This window comes from Lepus europaeus, chromosome 9, assembly GCF_033115175.1.
Source record: "Lepus europaeus isolate LE1 chromosome 9, mLepTim1.pri, whole genome shotgun sequence".
Classification (NCBI taxonomy): Eukaryota; Metazoa; Chordata; class Mammalia; order Lagomorpha; family Leporidae; genus Lepus; species Lepus europaeus.
In genome coordinates this window covers 70134513-70155048 of record NC_084835.1, presented here as the reverse complement: position 1 = coordinate 70155048, position 20536 = coordinate 70134513, and the positions used below count along the sequence as shown (strand labels likewise).

General features: G+C 46.1%; 1 protein-coding gene and 1 long non-coding RNA gene across 2 annotated transcripts in view; one reads left to right on the top strand and one right to left on the bottom strand.

Annotated features, from left to right (window-relative positions):
- The window catches only part of LOC133766573 (uncharacterized), a 73064-nt gene that overhangs the window by 28348 nt on the left and 24180 nt on the right, over positions 1 to 20536 (bottom strand). Inside the window, exon 2 of the long non-coding RNA XR_009866726.1 lies at positions 7490 to 7595. This is a non-coding gene — a long non-coding RNA (uncharacterized LOC133766573). The remainder of the gene's footprint in view (positions 1 to 7489; positions 7596 to 20536) is intronic.
- LOC133766571 (translation machinery-associated protein 7-like) lies at positions 20064 to 20266 on the top strand. Its single transcript, XM_062200237.1, has one exon. It carries the CDS (start codon positions 20072 to 20074, stop codon positions 20264 to 20266), a length of 195 nt encoding a protein of 64 aa, XP_062056221.1. The 5' UTR covers positions 20064 to 20071.

The following is a 20536-nucleotide window of genomic DNA, read 5'->3' as shown; positions in this document are numbered from 1 at the left end:
CTATATCTATCAACTCCTTGAATATCTCCATTATCATTATTTTTATCACTGCTGTTAATTACTGTCCCCTTTTTACACATTTACACGCACTGGCTAAGTAGCAGGACAAGTTTCTGGCCCTGCTTCTAGGCTGGCTCCAGAAGCCACATTCTTTCCACCATACTGCACGGACTCTCCCCACGGGCTTCTCTTCCTGTGCAGGGCGCCTCTGCAGTGTCCCTGGCCTCTCACCTCCACTCGCTGCCACTCAACTCCTTGGGCCTGTGTGGGCTCCTCCAGCAGCTGCTCCGTCAGATCGTGTGCGTGCACACACACGCTCAGGTGCAGCACACCGCCGCCCTCACACTCATGCCATCTTTTCTCCACAGGTCACCAGAGTGTGGGCATCCAGAATCAAATGCTTTTTAATCAGCCTTCAGCTCCTTATGCCTGGTAAGAGCCCACAAACAGCCACTTTTTAAATTCTTAAAACACAGGTTTTGAATGCGTAGTGCGGCATTAATAGGACTACCTCTCGGGTTTTCTGAAACCCTGAAGGTTAAAAACATGTTCAAAATCCTCCAGAAGTATGCTTCCCGTGCCCCTACCAGTGGAAGTTCGAGTGCGTCTTCCAGGCGGGCGCTTCCAGGTCCTGAGGCGGGCAGGTGGGTGACCTCAGCGCAGTGGGCACTCTGAGCCCCCCTGGCAGTGGTGCTGCGCTGCCAGGGTCCCCATAACCTGGGAACTGGCAGTGAAGAGAAAGAACTGTAAACACAGCAGCGTTGGGAGCAGCTGTTCAGGGTGGGAGTTTGTGTGTGTTGGGAGTGGGACAGGGCCTTGCCCAGGGCAGGGGAGGGACAGGTCAGCCGCAGTCAAACTCTTTTATCTCTCAAAGAACAGCTGCGTGCTGCGGCAGGGAGTCCCCCATACCAAGGCCTGGGCACCGCGAGTCTGTCTGAACAAAACCAGCCACTGCGAAGGTTCCGGGAGCTCAGAGAGGCTTCCCTGCACCCTTCCAGGGGGCACCTGGTTTCTGGGCCCAGCGGGAAGAGACCTGCAAACAACACCTGGCAGTCAGTGGCTTGCAGAGGAGAGAGGGGCTAAGAGGAAGATAAGTCTCTCTGTTTCCCCAGGTGTGTGGGAAGTAGAGAAGACAATAATTTCGAATACGGGAGAAGTGTGATTTTTGTCTCTGCATATATGAAACGGGTCATGTCAATTACTTTGGTTATGATTGTGATTCCTTCCTTCTGTCTTCCATTCCACGCCAGAGACCACGGCCTGGCCCTGGCGCCCCCTTCCTTCAACCTTGTCCTGCCATGACGTCATCTCCTTGCCAAAGGGTAACCTGCACTTTGGTGAGGTCTTTATGTTCTCGTCTGGCCCTCAAATTTGCAGAATCGCAAAATGGGTTTTGTCTGTTTCCTCTGTATGAGCCAGTGGCTGCTAAATTGACTCATGCTAATTAAACCCACGAGAGGCTGATTCAGAAGCTGAGAGAACAATGTGTCAAATTACAGAGAGAGGGACGCTGGCCTGCCAAGCGAGGGTGGGTGTTTGAGTGGGACACTGTGCTCGGGGTGAGCAAGTCCACCCTGGAAGCCGGACAACAAGACAGAGCATTGCCTTGTCAACACAAAAGCTGACCAAAGGTGTTTGCATGGTGTCACTAACATTTCTAGAAATCTCCTATAGACTAAAAATCTTCCGGGACCATCATGGTGGCACAGTAGGTAAAGCCACTACCTACAGTGCCAGCATCCCATATGGTTACTGGTTTTGAGTCCTGGCTGCTCCACTTCTAAGCCAGCTCCCTGCTAATGCACCTGGGAAAGCAGTAAAAGATGGGCCAAGTCCTTGGGCTCCTGCACCCATGTGGGAGACCTGGAAGAAGTTCCTAGTTCCTGGCTTCGGGCTGGTCTAGCCCTGGCCATTGTGGCCATTTGGGGAGTGAACCAGTGGATGAAATATTCCTCTCTCTCCCTCTCTCTTTTTCCATCCCTCTGTTAATCTGGTTTTCAAATAAGTAAATAAATCTTTTTTTAGAAAAATGCCTTCCTTGATTGCTATGCTTAAGAAACCAAGATTTGTATTTAGAAAATGTTCCACTTGGTAAGAACACCATAGTGGCAATGATACATTCTCATGGCCAAAATTTTGTTTTTCCCATTACCTGTTAAAGACATTCTTATTCTATTCATACTTGTCACTATACTTAGAATTGTTAAACTTATCATACATGTTTATCCATTATATTTTAATGAGTCATTTAGATTGTGGAAAATAAATGTAGGAATCATAGCTTAGCACCCAAGAGCAGGAAGGACACTAGCAATCATCCAGCTGAGTGGTTTTTAAATTGTGTCCCATAGACCCAAGGGACCTGCTGGGTCAAGGGGCTGGGCATGTAAAAGTGAACAGAAGCCTGAGAAGGTGAACTGAAGCTGCCCTCCCCTGTGGGATGGGATATTCCAAGGCAGTGACACAGAGAGAGATCGACCTTCCACTTGTTGGTTCACTCACCTAATGGCCACAAGAGCTAGGGATAAGCCAGGCTGAAGCCAGGAGCCAGGAACTCAAGTATTTGAGACTTCGTCAGCTGCTTCCCAGGCGCATTAGCAGACAGCTGGGACAGAATTGGAGAAGCCAGGACACGAACCAGCACTCTGATGTGGGATGCCAGTGTCCCAAGTGGTGGCTTCGCTCACTGCACCACAACGTTTTATATGTATTAGCAAAGAGTGACAGGATAAGGTTAACATCTTGAAGAACCAATTTGGGTGATGCAACTAGGGAAGGCAAGAATAGAAATAAGAAGCCCAACTGGGAAGCTAGAGCACTTCTCCAAGGGAGACCTGCTGGTGTTGGGGACCAGGGTAATAGCAGTAGAGGTGAAGTGGACAGATTTGAGGTATAGTTTAAAGGCAGCATAGATAAGATGTGGCTATGGAAGTTGACAGTGACTCGCCCACTTACTTACTGCATCCAGAAAATGTGCAAAGTAGTGTAGTGATCAGCTTTTCACTATTACAACAAGCATACTTGAGAGAAGCTAACTTGTGCATGAATGGCTTACTTCACTCACAGTTTGGAAGGGTCACAGTCCAAGACCAGGTAACCTGACTACTCTGGTAACTGATGATGATGTTTGAGGGTGAAACATGCTTGGAGAGAGGATCATATGGTAAGCTAGGAAGCAGAGAGAGAGAGAGAGAGAGAGAGAGAGAGAGAAATTGGGAGCAGGTGTCTTCTATGTCCATTTGTCTCTATTTATAAGGCCACTATATGGGGCCGGCGTGGTGGTGCACTGTATTAATCCTCCACCTGCAGCGCTGGCATCCCATGTGGGTGCCAGGTTCTCATTCCGTTTGCTCCTCTTCCAGTCCAGCTCTCTGCTGTGGCCCGGGAGGGCAGTGGAGGATGGCCCAAGTGCTTGGGTGCCTGCACCCGTATGGGAGACCAGGAAGAAGCACCTGGCTCCTGGCTTCAGATCGGTGTGGCTCTGGCTGTGGCGGCCATTTGGGGAGTGAACCAATGGAAGGAAGACCTTTCTCTCTGTCTCTCTCTCTCACTGTCTGTAACTCTATCTGTCAAATAAATAAGTAAAAATCTCTAAAAAAAAAAAAAAGCCACTATAATTCAATCATGGGGCTACATCTCAGCAACTTAATCCTATTTCATCACTCCCTAAATTTCCCACCTTCAGACATCATAATTGGATTAAATCTGAACACTTACTCCATTAACCATGAGTATAAGACTGAATTTAAGGACCAAGATCCTAATATATGGGCCTTTGGGGGACACCCCAACTAAAAATCAAATTATAGCCACTACTAACAATGCATCAGGCACTGGACTGGGCGCTCAAGGAGACAGTCAAGCGCCTGCCCTTTCTGGAGTTCACATTCCAGTGCAGGGAGACAGACAATAAATGAACACAGCCATAGGTAAAGAGTTAACTTTCTCTGCAAGACCTTGGGCAATCAATTGCAGGGCTCCCACTAAGTGCTTTTCTTCTCTCAGAAACCACTTTCCTGTACCCCTGCTGCCAGTCAGTTATCCAATCTCCTGACAATCATTTCCTATATTTTGCTCAGTTTTCCAGCATTAGTAAGATGGAAGGGCTAATCTATCTCCATTATTTCACCCTGGTCAGAATTGGAAGTGTCCATTTATTGCCAAAATTTGATAAAAGGGATAAAGGAAAGGATAAAGTCAAAACTATTCACCAGGTTCTGACTATAATAGCGCAGTAGGTGGTTATGAGATGGAATCAAATGGCTTTGGGTTTATTTTTCTCCCTCCCTTCCTTCCATTCTCTCTCCTTCCCTTCCTTCCTCCCTTCCTTCCTTCTTTCCTTCCTCCTCTCTCCCTTCTTTTTACTACTTTGTGTATGAATATTTAAAATTTATTTTGTTCTGAAAATGCTTGAGAGATTGATGGTGGAAAGGAGGCGAATCAGTAGCCTGGTCTGGGTCAGGGCGAGATGCACACAGGACCTGTGACACTAGAGTGCACAGTGGAGGCCAGAGACAGCCCGGAACACTTGAGCAGAGGAGACACAAATCACTGAGATGGAGAATCCTACAGAAGGAGCAGATGTGTGGCAGGAGACTCAGAGCTCAAACTTGCATATGCTAAGTTTGAAATGTCTGTGAGACATTCCAGGAACAACAGCAAGTAGGCAGTCCAACATCTACATCCAAAACTCAGAGAAGAGCTACGCTGAAGATTTAAGTATGAGACTGGTCAACATATGGATAGCATTTAAATCATGGAAAGCATGGGAAGGGAAGGGAAGGGTAGGGAGGGGAGGGGAGAGGGAGGGCAAGGAAGAGGGGAGGGGAGAGGAGGGGAGAAGGGAGGGGAGGGAAAGGGAGGGCAGAGGAAGGGAAGGGAAGAGAGGACCCAATGACAAACCATGTGGAGTGTCAGCATTTCCATGGAAGAGGAGCCATTACAGGGGAATGAAAAGGTCTAGCAGTAGAAGAACGGAGAAACCAGACTGCACGTTTTCAAAGGTATTTCAGGAGGGAATGCAATTGGTTCAAATGCTGCTGAAAGGACAAGTAAGGTTACAATTGTGAAGTATCCATTGGAGTTCATAACTTGCAGGTCGTTGGTGAGCTTATCAAGATTAAGTTTCCTGAGTGGAGAAGGGGAATTGGGATCAGAATGAGTTGAAGAAGGAATTAGAATAAAGAGAAACAGTGTGTGCAGGCAATGAAAATGTAGGGTAACCCTGGAGAGACGTGATGAGTTAGGGGAGGTTTGATGTTTTGTTTGTTTGAGATGCAAGACACAGGGTATGGTTATAAAGCCAGGAGGTTAAGGATCCAGTGAAAGATAGTAACAGAAAGAACAAGGCTCCCAACAGGGGTCTAGAAAGGTCTGCATTCTGGAACCCACCTCTGAGTGCCCCTGTTCTGTGGCCTTCTCAGATCTCCCCAAATGAATTAAGACCTCTCTTAAAGCAAGGACCAGGGCTGGCGCTGTAGCGTAACAGATAAAGCCACAGCCTACTGCCAGCATCCCATATGGGAGCCAGTTCGAGTCCCAGCTACTCCACAACCGATCCAGCTCTCTGCTATGGCCTGGGAAAGAAGAAGATGGCCCAAATCCTTTGCATTGGAGACCAAAAGAAGATCTTGGCTCCTGGGTTTGGATTGGCCCAGTTCCAGCCATTGCAGCCAATTGGGGAGTGAACCAGCAGATGGAAGAGCACACCCTCTCTCTATCTCTCTCTTTCTGCCTCTACCTCTCTGTAACTCTGCCTTTAAAATAAATAAATAAATCTTAAAAAAAAAAAAAAACACAAAGACCAACCCCTCAGTTCTTTCCTGAGCCCACATACAGTGTTTGGAAAAATAACAGGATCATGACCACCCATGTGAAGGAACGGACGCTGGTCTTGAGGAAGTAGGTCAGATTTTGCAGGACTGGATTAGTTGCGTCAAGAGCAGGTTGCTGTAAAGTGAGGCCATGCCATGTACCTGGCCTCTTTTGCACGCGCCTACTTCCCCTTCTGCTTCTCTGCCAAGTGGATCAGCCAGGGGTCCCTTGCCAGATGCGCGCATCATGCTGTCAAGAGTTTTTAGCAGGGGCCAGCGTTCTGGCTCAGTAGGTCAAGCTGCTGCCTGTGACACGTATGTCCCATATGAGCACTGGTTCAAGTCCTGGCTGCTTCACTTCCAATCCAGCTCCCTGTTAGTGTGCCTGGAAAAGCAGCAGAAGATGGCCCAAGTGCTTGGGGCCCTGCCATCCATGTTGGAGACACAGACGGAGTTCCAGATTCCTGGCTTTGGCCTGGCTCAACCCCAGCAGTTGCAGCCATTTGGAGTGTGAACCAGCAGATGAAAGATCTCTTTCTCTCTCTCCCTCTCTCTCTGTAACTCTGCTTTTCAAATAAATAAATAAAGCTTTAAAAAAGAGACTTTCCAGTCACCGTAATCATGAGGGAAATAAACCTCGTTTCTTTACACATTACCCAACATCAGGTATTCTGTTATGCCAACACAAATGGAACTAAGACAGAATACATAAGTGGATGAATGAGCAAAAGAATGAATAAAATGAATCAGATAAAATCACCCTTGAAAAAGAAATAAAGATATCCATGCATTGAACTACCCCTAGACCACAAAACACTTTCTTGCAATTTTGGTGAATGTCCCCAGAGCAGAAAATAAGTACAATAAAAACAAAATTTTTATTATGAATATTTTAGACACAAGGAATGTAATTCTTTTTCTGAATTAATCACAACTGATGAACAGCTACTTTCTGTGTAGATCCACATGCTTCTCTCATCATTCTAGGGCAAAGAGCAGTTGCTGCATTTTACATCTGAGATCCATTCTCATTTATCAAAAAATACTTTAGCTTGGAAAGTGCTACATAATTACTTCCATTATTTCCACAACATCCCTGTGTGTTGATATAGTATTATTATGCCATCAATTCTCAAACATTAGGTCAGGGATAGAATCAAATCCTAGATAATCCAAAACAGCGAATAATAAATAGAGTGGGGAACAGCAGGTTTGTCATCTTAATTTGTGCTCTCAGGGGTTAATCGACCATGTCAACACACCAATGACAGGGGGCTAGCTCAGAAGCATCTTGTGTGGCAAGAGAACTGCTCAGGACTTTTGGATTTCTGAGATTTATTCACCAAGTGGATCAAGAACTGGCTGAAGATTTGGACCACTCTACAGGAAGAAGGGAACGTAGGTCAAGGACAAAGCAAAAGGCAAAATTAGATTGTAGCACTTGGAATACAGAACACTGAACTAGAATTAGAACTATAGAACTTATAGAACTAAGAGCTAGGATATAGAATGTTGAACTAAGAACTAGAATTAGAATACAACTTACAGAACTGTAGAACTAAGCGCTATAGAGCTAGAATAGAGAACTCATTACCTAGAACTGAAAAATCAGCCTTCCTCTCATTTTATAGATCAGAATGAAGCCCAGAGGAATTGCATGACTTGTCCAAGATTACCCAGTAGTTTAATGAGATGTCCCCACAGGGAGTGGCATTCAGTGATGCCTGGTCCAGAGCTCTACACCATTTTGCATCTGTAAGGGTCCCAGTTTCCTTCACTTCCCTGAAAAAAAAAAAAAAGAATTTAGAAATTCTAAAGCATGTTTTAAAATGTAAAGATTAAGTTGAAATCCAAGATAGAGTATTAGGAAAATTCAGATTTTTGAAGTTTATGTTACTCTGTATACTTTCATGGCTATTAAGCTATTAACTCACTTAATCCCTTGGAAATTTTAATCTCATTTACATATGAAGAAACAGAGGCGACAGAAACTAAGCAACTTCCCACAGGTCACACAATTAGCAAGTGACGCATCAAGACAAGAATTTAGGTCTGTCACTCCAGGTACACTTCTCTTTCCACTCTGTCACACTTCCAATGGGATCACACCTTCCAGCCTAGACAGATCATAGCCCAAAGTCCTGAAAGATTTGGAGACAGAATTAAGCAACCGCTATTGGCAGGGGAAAATACATGAAGAACAAGCAGACACCAGAAGAGTGGAAAGGAGTCTTTGATTGTGAAATTTGAGAAAGTCTCCATTCTGGGAACTAGCGTCTGCTCAAAGCAAATTCTTGATGTCAATGCTTGGCAAAATTCTAGAATGAATGGCTACCCATCTAGTTTGTGAACGACTTAGGGAATACTGTTATGATCACATGGCACTAACATGGGTTCAGAACATGGTCAATGCAACAATGCTGGGAGTGGGGCCCGATGGGAAGAGCTGAGGTCCCGAGGCCTGGTCTCTCATTGATGGATTAAAGTCTCCATGGAAAGGGCTTGGGGGAATGGGTTTGTTCCTTCTTGCCCTCCCTCCCTCCACTCTGCAGGGACATAAGAAGAAGACCTACGTCCAATGTCAGTCCCTTGATCTTGGATTTCTCAGCCTTCTGATCTGTCGTAGAATAAATTTCTGTCCTTTTCAAAGTACCCAGTCTCAGATGCTCTGTTATAGCAGCTCAAAGACTAAGACACTCACATATCCATGCTTGTTGTTGCATTGTCCACAAGAGCCTGGAGGTCAGCACAGCCCAAGAGATGAATGGCTGAACAAAAGGTGGTACATTCATACCATGGAAAATCATTTAGCCTTAAAGAAGAATGAAGTTCTGATCCATGTTACAACACGGATGCACCCTGAGGACATTATGCTCAATGATGCAAAGAAGACACAAAATCAGGCCAGCCCGCGGCTCACTAAGCTAATCCTCCGCCTTAAGGCGCCGGCACACCGGGTTCTAGTCCCGGTCGGGGCACCGACTCTGTCCCGGTTGCCCCTCTTCCAGGCCAGCTCTCTGCTGTGGCCAGGGAGTGCAGTGGAGGATGGCCCAAGTGCTTGGGCCCTGCACCCCATGGGAGATCAGGATAAGCACCTGGCTCCTGGCTTTGGATCAGCACGGTGCGCCGGCCGCAGCGCGCCTACCGCAGCGGCCATTGGAGGGTGAACCAACGGCAAAAGGAAGACCTTTCTCTCTGTCTCTGTCTCTCTCTCACTGTCCACTCTGCCTGTCAAAAAATTAAAAAAAAAAAGAAGAAGAAGACACAAAATGACAAATACTGGATGATTTCACCTATGTAAGGTATCTTGAACAGTAAAATTCATGGAGACAGAAAGTGCACTGGAAGTTACCAAGGGTTGCCAGGAGAGTAGAATGGGGATTTGTTGCTTAAAAGTACAAAATTTCTTCCTGGGAATGGGAAATTGTGATGATGGCACAGTGAGAATGTACTGAACACCATTAAATTGCACCACTAAAAATATCTAAAATGATCATTTTTATATCATGTACATTTTATCATAATAAAAATAATTATGCCAAAAAACTAGTCAATGTAATTTTTGCAATCAATTACATTCATATATAACAGTAAAGAAGAAAGAACATGATCATTTGATAAAATTTAACATCCACTTGTGCTTTAAAAAAAAATTATCTTACTAGAAATAGAAGAGAACCTCCTTAACTAAATAGTTTCTTTAAAAAAAAAAAAACCTACAGTAAATAGAATGTTTAATAGCAAAACATTTAAAGTTTCCACCCTAAGATTGAGAATGGAGTAAGATGCCCATTATCATTACTTTTTTTTTTTTTTGACAGGTAGAGTTATAGACAGTAAGAGAGAGAGACAACGAGAAAGGTCTTCCTTCCGTTGGTTCACCCCCTAAATGACTGCTACAGCCAGCACTGCGCCAATCCGAAGCCAGGAGCCAGGTGCTTCTTCCTGGTCTCCCATGCGGGTGCAGGGCCCAAGCACTTGGGCCATTCTCCACTGTATTCCCAGGCCACAGCAGAGAGCTGGACTGGAAGAGGAGCAACTGGAACTAGAACCCAGCGCCCATATGGGATGCCGGCGCCACAGAAGGAGGATTAACCCATTGAGCCACGGCGCCGGCCCCATTATCATTACTTTTTAATCAACATTGTTCTGAAATGCATATAAATCAAGAAAAAAGAGATAAAATTCAGTTATCAGAAAAAAAGAAATTCATCATTATTTATAGATGACATAATTACATACATAAGAAAGCTAAAATACTTCACAATTGGAATTAGTAAGTGAAAAGCAAAGTCTCTACTTAAACTAACAATACACAAAATCCTGTAAGCCATAATAAATGAAATAAATGAAAGTTTTAGATGTTCACAAGTACAATCTCATTCAAAAAAACAAAATACATAAAATAAATCTTGGGGCCGGCGCTGTGGTGCAGCAGGTTAACACCCTGGCCTGAAGTGCCAGCATCCCATATGGGCACCGATTTGACACCTGGCTGCTCCTATTCCAATCAGCTCTCTGCTATGGCCTGGGAAAGCAGTGGAAGATGCCCCAAGTTCTTGGGCCCCTGCACCCACCTGGAAGAAACTCCTGGTTCCTGACTTCAGATCGGCGCAGCTCCGGCCATAGCGGCCAATTGGGGAGTGAACCATTGGATGGAAGACCTCTCTCTCTCTCTCTTTCTGCCTCTCCTCTTTCTGTGTAACTCTTGACTTTCAAATAAATAAATAAATCTTTTTTAAAAATAAAATAAATCTAACAAAATGTGAACAGGAGAGCAATACAAAAACTATGTAACATTATTGTGAGAAGCTCATAAAGACCTTAAAAAGAGATTTACCATGTTCATGGATCCAAAAGAGTCAAGATGTCAATTCTTCTCAAATTGATCTATAGTTTCAATGTAATCCTAATCAAAATCCCAGAGAGAGTGTGTGTGTGTATGTAAACAGGCAACGTGATCCTAAAACTTTTATGGAAATACAAATGGCCAAGGGTACTCAAGGTGATCTTGAAAAGGAAAAGTTGGAAGATTTATACTTCCAGATATGAAGAAATACTGTCAAGTTGTGATGATTAAGACAGCAGAAGTTTAGTACAAAGAAAACAGAGTAATAGACTAGTGAATGCAAACCTGACTCACGTATGTAAGGTCACTTGACTTGGGGAAAAAGTGACACTGCAACACAAGAATGGTTGCTTTCAAAATACCATGTGCCGGGGCGGAAGCTGTGGGGCATCAGGTTAAGCCGCCATTTGCGATGCCAGCCACCCTACTCTAGAGCACTTGTTCAAGTCCCAGTTACTCTGCTTCCTGCTAATGCCCTTGGGAAGCAGTGGATAATGGTTTAAATGCTTGGGTCTGTGCCACCCATATAGGATGCTCACATGGAATTTCTGTCTCTGAGCCAAGGCCAGGCTGCTGCAGCCATTTGAAGAGTGAACCAATGGAAGATCTCTCTCTCTCTCTCTCTCTCTCTCTCTCTCACTGCCTTTCAAATGAATGAATATATATATATATATATATATATATATATATATCTTTTTAAAGAACAAATTATGTGCTATCATTTGAGAATCCAAAAACAAAAAATGGGGCCAGTGCTGTGGTGTAGTGGGTAAAGCCACTGCCTGCAGTGCCAGCATCCCATATGAGTGCCAGTTTGAGTCCCAGCTGCTCCACTTCCAATTCAGCTCCCTGCTATGGCCTGGGAAAGCAGTGGAGGATGGACCAAGTCCTCGGGCCTCTGCACCCGCATGGGAGACCTGGAAGAAGATCCTGGCTCCTGGTTTCAGATCAGTGCAGCTCTGGCCATTGCAGCCAATTGGGGAGTGAACCAGTCGATGGAAGAAGACCTCTCTCTGCCACTTCTTCTCTCTGTGTAACTCCTTCAAATAAATAAATTTAAAAAAAAAATTAATTTTGACCTCAAACCAGACACAAAGATCTACTCCTGATATTATAGATACAAATGTACAATACAATGATACGTCCAGAAGGAATCACAGTAGACCCTGTAGGTAGAAACAGATTTAAGTGCAACACAAGCAGTATAGTCTAGAGTAGAAGTGAGTGCTGCCCAAACATGGAATCTCCTTCCAAACATGGACAAACTGCTTACTTGTGCTTCAGCTTCCTCATCCGTAAAACCACTATGCTCGAGAACATTACAGGCATCGAATGTGATGACACAAAGTACCTGACATCTACCAGATGCTTGACAAGAATTACTACTGGGACCAGCGGGTGGCGTGGCGGGTAAAGCCACCACCTGTGATGCCGGCAGCCTACATGAATGCCAGTTGAAGTCCCGACTGCTCCACTTCCAATCCAGCTCACTGCCAATGCTCCTGGGAAAGCAGCGGAAGATGGCCCAAGTCCTTGGGCCCCTGCACCCACATGGGAGACCCAGATGAATCTCCTGGCTCCTGGCTTCAGACCCACCCAACTTCAGGTGTTGCGGCCATTTGAGGAGTGAACCAGCGATGGAAGATCTCTCTGTCTCCCGCCCTCCCTGTAACTCTGCTTTTCAAATAAATAAATAAATCTTTAAAAAAAAAAGAATTACTATTGTATCCTTTATACTATTGTATCCTTTATGGAGATATTTGTTTACATTTTGTGTACATTTTTTTTTCTTCCTTGGAACTACCCATGTTGTAGGTCTCACTCCACATTCCACAAGCATTTGTTGAAGCTGCGGTGCGCTGGTCTCCAGCGTGGCAATGGGGAGAGGAAGGAGGTGAAGAAGCAACTGACAAATTTCTTCCCAGTCCCCAGCAGTCCCCCATGTGGTTGGACAGTGGGACATGGACCTGAGAAAGCCAGAGAACATGGCGGGAGGGCAGAAACACCAAGCTCCACAGCCACAGCACAGATCATTAGAACACGGCCACGTGTGCAGAGAGAGGTGGCTGCACAGAGACCTAAGTGTTTAAGGAGCCTGAGGAGGGAGAGATCAAAGGCTGAGAAGAGGCCGGTGCACTGAGTCATGAGAAGTCATGAGGACTTGCCCTGGAATCCAGCCTCTAAAAGGTGGCAACCCCTAGAGCTGGCAGGATTTGCTCTATTTGCTTAAGAAACACCCAGAACTGGAATTGCCTGGGCGGGGACTACAGGTCGGGACGAGGGAGCCCTGGCAGGGAGAGGAGAGGGAGGAAGTCAGCCGGGGGACACCCACCCACAACCCTCTCCCGCTGACCTCAGCCCTCTCCTGGGGGCGCTGCGGCAAACAAGGACTCCATGAGCCCTTTGTATGTGGGAGTGGGACTGCTCTGAGCCCTTCACTGCAAGGGAAAGTGTCTGCGTGTCTCCTCCCCATTTTCAAATTCTTATTTTATTGAGTTTGCAGTAGAAAGCAAACACGACTCCTCCCTGCCGTCCAGAACCCCCAGAATAAGATGACTGCATCTGAAAGAAAGAAAACTGCAACCTAGTAGGTTTCTAGGCTAAGACACACAAGGAGGCGTAAGAACTTGAAGTTCACAGACTCACTGATCTTGTGGCTATATCCCCAAACCTGGTCTTAATTTCTTCCCACTCTGCCTATGTAGCACTCATGGCTCCACCTGACTTAAGTGAGTCACTATCAATCTGTGAATTACCCAAGTGCCTATTTCTCCTTCTTCCTTCCATTGACTTCATTTATTGCTACCTACCACTTATTCTAAGAATCTATCAGAGGATACTGGGAAGAGAGAATGAAAAGCCATTAATTAAACGTCAGGGTAGAGGCAGTAACTGGTATCTGAAGACAGTGGGGATTTTTTTACTATTTTTATTAGTATCATTTTATCAGTGTTTTTTCTATAACCAGTCTCCCTCTTTCTCAAGGTTTTACAATTCTCTCCCTCCCCTTCCCCATCCTAAATTATGGGGGTTAGAGGCCAGCACTGTGGCGCAGAGGTTAAAGCCACCACCTGCAATGCTGGAACCTCCTATAGGCACTGGTTCATGTCCCAGCTGTTCCACTTCCCATCCAGCTCCCTGCTAATGCACCTGGGAAAGCAGTGGATGATGGCCCAAGTGTTTGGGCCCCTGCAGCCATGTAGGAGACCTGGATGAAGCTCCTGGCTCCTGACTTCAGCCTGGTCCAGCCCTGGCCTTTGTGGCCATCTGGGGAGCAAACCAGCTGATGAAGCTCTTTGTCTGTGACTCTCCCTCTGTCTCTGTAACTCTGCCTTTCAAATAAATAAATCTTTAAAAATATACGTGGGTAGCTTGGCTCAGATGCTGCCTGGTCATTCCTGGGAGTCTTTGTGCAAACTCCTGTTCACACATCTCCTGCGGACTTGATGATTACCGATCATTTCATTCCAGATGTACTAAAAGAAAAGCATATTTGAATCGTCACTTTTCTTGATTAAAAATTTGGTGTCTATGTAAAGTTTTTTCAAAAGGAACAAATCCTCTTCCACCCTTAAAACATGCTCCTCCCCCTCTTTTACTCTAAAAAAAAAAAAAGTATTCTCTGTTTATGCTCCACCGCATCCTCCACTGCCACTCTGGCTACCCGGGGGTCCTCTCTGCCTCCTCCCCCGCCCTCACTCTCCACAGTTCTGTCAGTGCCCCTGCCTCCTGCTCCTTCCCAGGGGCACTGCCCACATCCAGACCTTGTTCCGACAGATGCAGAAGCCACCTCATCTACCCTGAATCTGGTCTCTACCTCCAACCCATCCTCCACACAAAATGATCAGTATCTGAGGCTACTTCAAAATGCTCCTAGAAAATGAACTAAAAGATAAGTTCATTTTTTTAAAGATTTATTTTGAAAGAGTTACACAGAGAGAGAGAGAGATCTTCCATCTGCTGATTCACTCCCCAGACAGCTGCAATGGGCAATGGCCAGGTCTGGGCCAGGCTAAAGCCAAGAACCAGGAGCTTTGGGCCAGTGCCGTGGCTCACTGGGCTAATCTCCCACCTGCAGTGCCAGCACCCCGGGTTCTAGTCCCGGTTGGGGCGCTGGATTCTGTCCCAGTTGCTCCTCTTCCAGTCCAGCTCTCTGCTGTGGCCCAGGAAGGCAGTGGAGGATGGCCCAAGTGCTTGGGCCCTGCACCCGCGTGGGAGACCAGGAGAAGCACCTGGCTCCTGGCTTTGGGTCAGCGCAACACATCGGCCATAGTGGCCACTTGGGGGGTGAACCAATGGAAGGAAGACCTTTCTCTCTGTCTCTCTCTCACTGTCCACTCTGCCTGTCAAAAAAAAAAAAAAAAAAAAAAAAAAAGAACCAGGAGCTTCATCCAGGTCTCATGCTTGGGCCAACTTCTGCTGCTTTCCCAGGCCATTAGCAAGGAGCTGGATCAGAGGTGGAGCAGCTGGGACACAAACCAGAGCCCATATGGGATGCTGGTGTCACAGACTGTGGCTTTACCCACTACACCACAATGCCAGTCACAAGATAAGTTTATTTTGATGGAAAATTCATGTATTTAAGGGAACTTAAAATACACAGAAAATGTGTATTATGAATAAATTATGCACAGATTTCAGTTTTTTGCATCAAAATAAATTTACCTTTTAATTCCATTTGCCATGAAGTCTTTGAAGTCCTCGGGTACACATTCATAGCAGTGCCCTGAGAGCTTCAGGCTGAAGGGCCAAGGCTCTGGGGGAGCACACAAGGACCCAAAGGTCAGCGTCTCTTTCCAGCCTCTCTGCCCACCATTCCCGGATTCACTCCAACCCTTCTGGTGACCTGGCTTTCTCAGAGCCGCCCGTAACCCCTGCCATTTCTCACCTCTTGCTCTGCCTCATGCCAGCAGCCCTTTCCGGCCCACTCCCTACTTTCCACACCAAAGTTCTTCCAGGTGCCCCCTTTCACTCCACTGCCGGCACTGGCTCGCACCTGTGTCCTCCCACGGCTCAAGGGCTGCATCTTGTCTCTTCTTCCCCAGCACCTGGCTGGCAGATAGCAGATGCCCAACATACACCAGATACACTGAGTGAACACCTGAATCTGCCACGTGCATATTTAAATAGTTTTGGAGTTATTAATGTAAAATACAACATATGTAACAGTGAAACACAAATATGCTTTTGAAATATTTTCGCTGGGTCTGCCATTGTGGCAGAGTGGGTTAGGCCACTGCCTGAGATGCAAGCAACCCATACGGCTGCTCCAACTCCCTGCTAATGCACCTGGGAAAAAAACAGAGGATGGCCCAAGTGCTTGGAACCCTGAGCCATATGGAAGACCTGGCTTTGGCCTGGCCCAGTCCTGGCCGGTGCAGCCATTTGGGGAGTGAAGCCACAGATGGAAGATCTTTCTCTCCCCCTCACTCTTTCTGTAACTCTGCCTTTCAAATAGATAAATAAATCTTTAAAAAAACACACACACACAAAATTTTAAAAATAAATAAATAAGATGCTTTCATTGCTTTGCATCCAGAGCACAGAACCAGTCCTTTGTTCTTCCCACAAATCAGTGGCGTGGAGCCAAGGCATTGGCTTGCTTTTGCTTCCTGGGTGATCAGAGTAAACATGGATTGCATTACTTATTAAATGCAGGTGCTCAGTGCATTTCATTTGATCACCTCATCTGATCAGCAGAACTACCCCATTGGGTAAGATCCACTATTACATTTGAGGAAACTGAGGCCTAACAGAAATAACAAGGTAATTGTCAATGGAGTTGGAACTTAGAATCTAACTTTTGACCCAAAGTTCATGCCCTTAACCATGATGGCTTCCATGAGTGTTGGGGTCAGAGGCTAGCATACTGGTGAAAGCAGGTAGACGTAAAATTAGTTTTGGAAATTCCTTTTCATCAGAAATGTGCATCTTTGGCAGGAAGTTGGAACACATAGGAAAATTCCTGGGCACATACTGACAGCCCAGGTCCTCCAGGTACAAGTCTCAACTCAGATCTCACACACATTTCTTGTCTCCTGAATCATTTTAGAACTCAATGCCCTAGCTTCACAATACCTTTTGTCACTCTCAAATCCTTATGAGCACTGCTAAAATGAGCAAGCCCCTAACTGCGAAGCACCTGGAGACGGACAGCTCCTCTCTCAGAAAGCTCAGCACAGCCAGGTCTCACCCTGGAGGTGGAGCTACTCACGGAGACAAGAGGAGGACAGTGACTTGCGTTCGGAAACAATGCTGTGTGGGGATAAAAGCTGCCGTCAGCGCACTCCGCAGGCTGAGGCGTTGACACAGAGCGCACGTAAGAAATTCCAGCTGCAGGAAGAGCCAGTTCCCGTGCGCCCATCCCACCTTCTTGTGGGACCTTGGATTGAATGGTACCCTAATTGTCAACTCTGTCAAGTGAGTTCATGTACATGAAATATGAAGACAGGATGACCCCACTGAGGGTCACGGCCTCTGATACAGGCAGTGATGTCCATTATTTGAGATTTCTGTCTTGGGGAAATGGCGTAACGGAGGCCTAGTTCTTCCTTTCCTTACACTGCACTTCCAAATGGTCTCTGACTGCCTTTCTCTTTTCAGAGGTGATAACAGATGCCCCAACCCCAGCAGACCAAACAAGGAGCTTGCAGTTCCTAACACTTATGTGAGAAGTCTGTGTACAGGGGATTTGAAACTATCATTAGAAATGGAGTGAAAAGATAAGTTTCTTTTGATGCAAAAAGATTTTTAAATTCATGCATGGATTTTCTTTTCTTTATTTTTTTTAATCTGACAGAGTTAGACAGTGAGAGAGAGAGACAGAAAGAAAGGTCTTCCTTCCATTGGTTCACTCCCCAAATGGCTGCTACGGACGGAGCTACGCCCATCCGAAGCCAGGAGCCAGATGCTTCCTCCTGGTCTCCCACACAGGTGCAGGGGGCCCAAGCACTTGGGCCATCCTCCACTGCCTTCCCAGGCCACAGTAGAGAGCTGGACTGGAAGAGGAGTAACCGAGACTAGAACCTGGCACCATATTGGGATGCCGGTGCCGCAGGTGGAGAATTAACTAAGTGTGCCACTGCACCGGCCCCATGCATAGATTTTTCTTAATATGCATTTTCCATTAACTTTTTGAGGAGTCCTTGTATTTCTTTCCTTTGCAACAGTAAGATTAAATCAGAGATTTGCAAGGTCCTTGAATAACTGATAGATGGATGACAGATATAGATAGACTGTAGACAGATATATGATTGATAGATAGATAGATAGATAGATAGATGCAGAAGAAGCTAAAAGCATGGACCAGTAGAGCTTTTTAAGTTCTTTTGAGAAAGTTTAAGACTGTTTTCTCATGGGAAATTCTGATTCAGGCCTTTTTTATTTTGTTTGCACCAAGTATGCCATGGCCAAACTCTAATTAACTTTGGGCAAAGGAGGTCAAGAACAAAAGCCCTGGATTAACATCGAGGAATCATCAACTCTCACAGAACACAAGAGTACAATGGAATCTACTATATGATTTTTTTTGGTGGACACAGTAGCTTAGCAACATGTATTGACTTCCTGTTATAAAAAAGATGAGTCCTACCAAACGTAGAGTTCCTGCATGATGACTCATATATGAGGCCGCACTTTTCCTTTAGAAGTTGCGTGGAGCCTAGAAGGTGGCCACAAGCCATTCCCGTCAGGGAAAGTATATGTCAATAGCGAGATGAAAAGATCACAAGGACAGAAATGGAAAACGTTCCACTGCCAAGCCCAAGGGCCCTAGCAGAACCATTCCCAAGCCAAGCAACGTGCTCCTGGGGCCACAGCTGCTCATCCCAGCTCAGGGAGCCCGCATGGCTGGAGAAAGATCTGGATGCCCACCAGCTTGTTCCATTTGAATCAGGCCACGTAGCCATTTGCGCACGCACAGTCGGGAACGTTAGGCACATTCACACTGCGGTGCAGCCGATCTTCGGAACTCTTCTCATCCTGCAAGACTGAAACTCCGTACCCAATAAGTAAGAAGCACCATTCCCTTCCAGTAGCCACTGGCAACCACCCTTCTACTTTGTGTCTCAATGAATCTGACTTCTCTCAGTGCCTCCTCTGTGTGAAATCCCACTGTATTTGTCTTTTGTACATCTGGCTTCTTTTTTTTTTTTTTTTTACCTTTTTTTTAAAGATTTTATTTATTTATTTGACAGGCAGAGTTACAGACAATGAGAGAGAGAAAGACAGAGAGAAAGATCTTCCTTCCGTAGCTTCACTCCCCAAATGGCCACAACGGACGGAGCTGCGCAAATCTGAAGCCGGGAGCCAGGTGCTTCCTCCTGGTCTCCTATGCAGGTGCAGGGCCCAAGCACTTGGGCCATCCTCCTCTGCCTTCCCGGGCCACAGCAGAGAGCTGGACTGGAAGAGGAGCAGCTGGGACTAGAACCCGGCACCCATATGGGATGCCAGCGCTGCAGGCAGAGGATTAACCTAGTGCGCCACGGCGCAGTCCCCTAGCTTATTTCACTTAGCATCAGTGTCTTCAAGGTTCCTCCACACCGTGACACGCATAAGAATTTCCTTCCTTTTTATGGCTGAATATTATTCCACGCATAATAAATCTTTCCTCCCACCAATTTTTGTATGAGATGAAAGAAGTACAAGGCTTGACATTTGTGGGATGAACTTGACACTTGGTATATCTTTGTGTCTCTTGCTACGGGAACCACAGAGTATCCACAAGAAAATATCTGTCATACAAAGCACCGTGCGGCCCATAGAGTCAGTCTGGGATTCTAAACCGGCATCTGGGGAGCTTTAATAGGTCTGTGGTTGGGCTCCAAAAAGTGCTTTTTTAACAATGTCTCAGGGCCGGCGCTGTGGCATAGCGGGTAAAGCCACCACCTACGGTGCCGGCATCCCATGTGGGTGCTGGTTTGAGACCCAGCTGCTCCATTTCCAATCCAGCTCTCTGCTATGGCCTGGGAAAGCAGTAGAAGATGGCCAAAGCTAGATATCAAGCTAGATCAGAAGCAGAACAGCCAGGACTGGAGCCAGGCAGCCCCATATGGGATGCAGGCATCCCAGCACCCCTGAGACTGAAACTAAAATTGTGTGCCTCTCCTTTTTCCTGAGAAAGAGTCTTCAGTTTTTATCATCTTTCTGAAGACATCTTAGGCCCCTAAGTGTTCAGCATCACAGGTCTATCTCGACTTTGTTAAGGTTGGATGGAGACCAAGGATGCATGAGGACACTGCAAGCCTGTGGCAGACGCACCTCCTGGGAGGGACACCCCGCCCCCACTGCCACACCTCACACTCTGGAGCACCTGCTTCCCAGGAGGACGCTCAGAGGACTAAGCACATGGCTGTGGTTGGCCTAATGATTCTTCACACTTTAAAAGAAATTATTTCGGGCGGCAGGCGCCATGTCCGGCTGGGAAGGTGGTGAGAAGAAGCTCCTGAAACAGCCCAAGAAGCAGGCCAAGGAGATGGATGAGGAAGATAAGGCTTTCAAGCAAAAACAGAAAGAGGAGCAGAAGAAACTCGAGGAGCTAAAAGGGAAGGTGGCAGGGAAGGGCCCCCTGGCCACAGGTGGAATTAAGACATCTGGCAAAAAGTAAGCTGTTCCTTGTGCCTCAAGTGATGACGCCCTTGATTGCATTCCTAGCTAAACATCTTGATTCCCGGCCATAACATCTTATGCCACCCGTAGTTAGAATGAAGTGTTATCTTGGAGTTATCTTGGAGCCTGTTGTACATTTACAAATAAAATTTTGTATAAAAGGGAATAAACCCCACAAAAAAAATTTTTAAAAATTTTAAAAAAAGAAATTATTTCGGGCCAGCACTGTGGCGTAGCCCTTAAAGTTGCTGCCTGCCGAGCTGACATC

What these genes read in the sequence shown, in the direction of transcription:
- LOC133766571 (XM_062200237.1), top strand. Translation starts at nt 20,072, where the DNA reads ATGTCCGGCTGGGAAGGTGGTGAGAAGAAGCTCCTGAAACAGCCCAAG.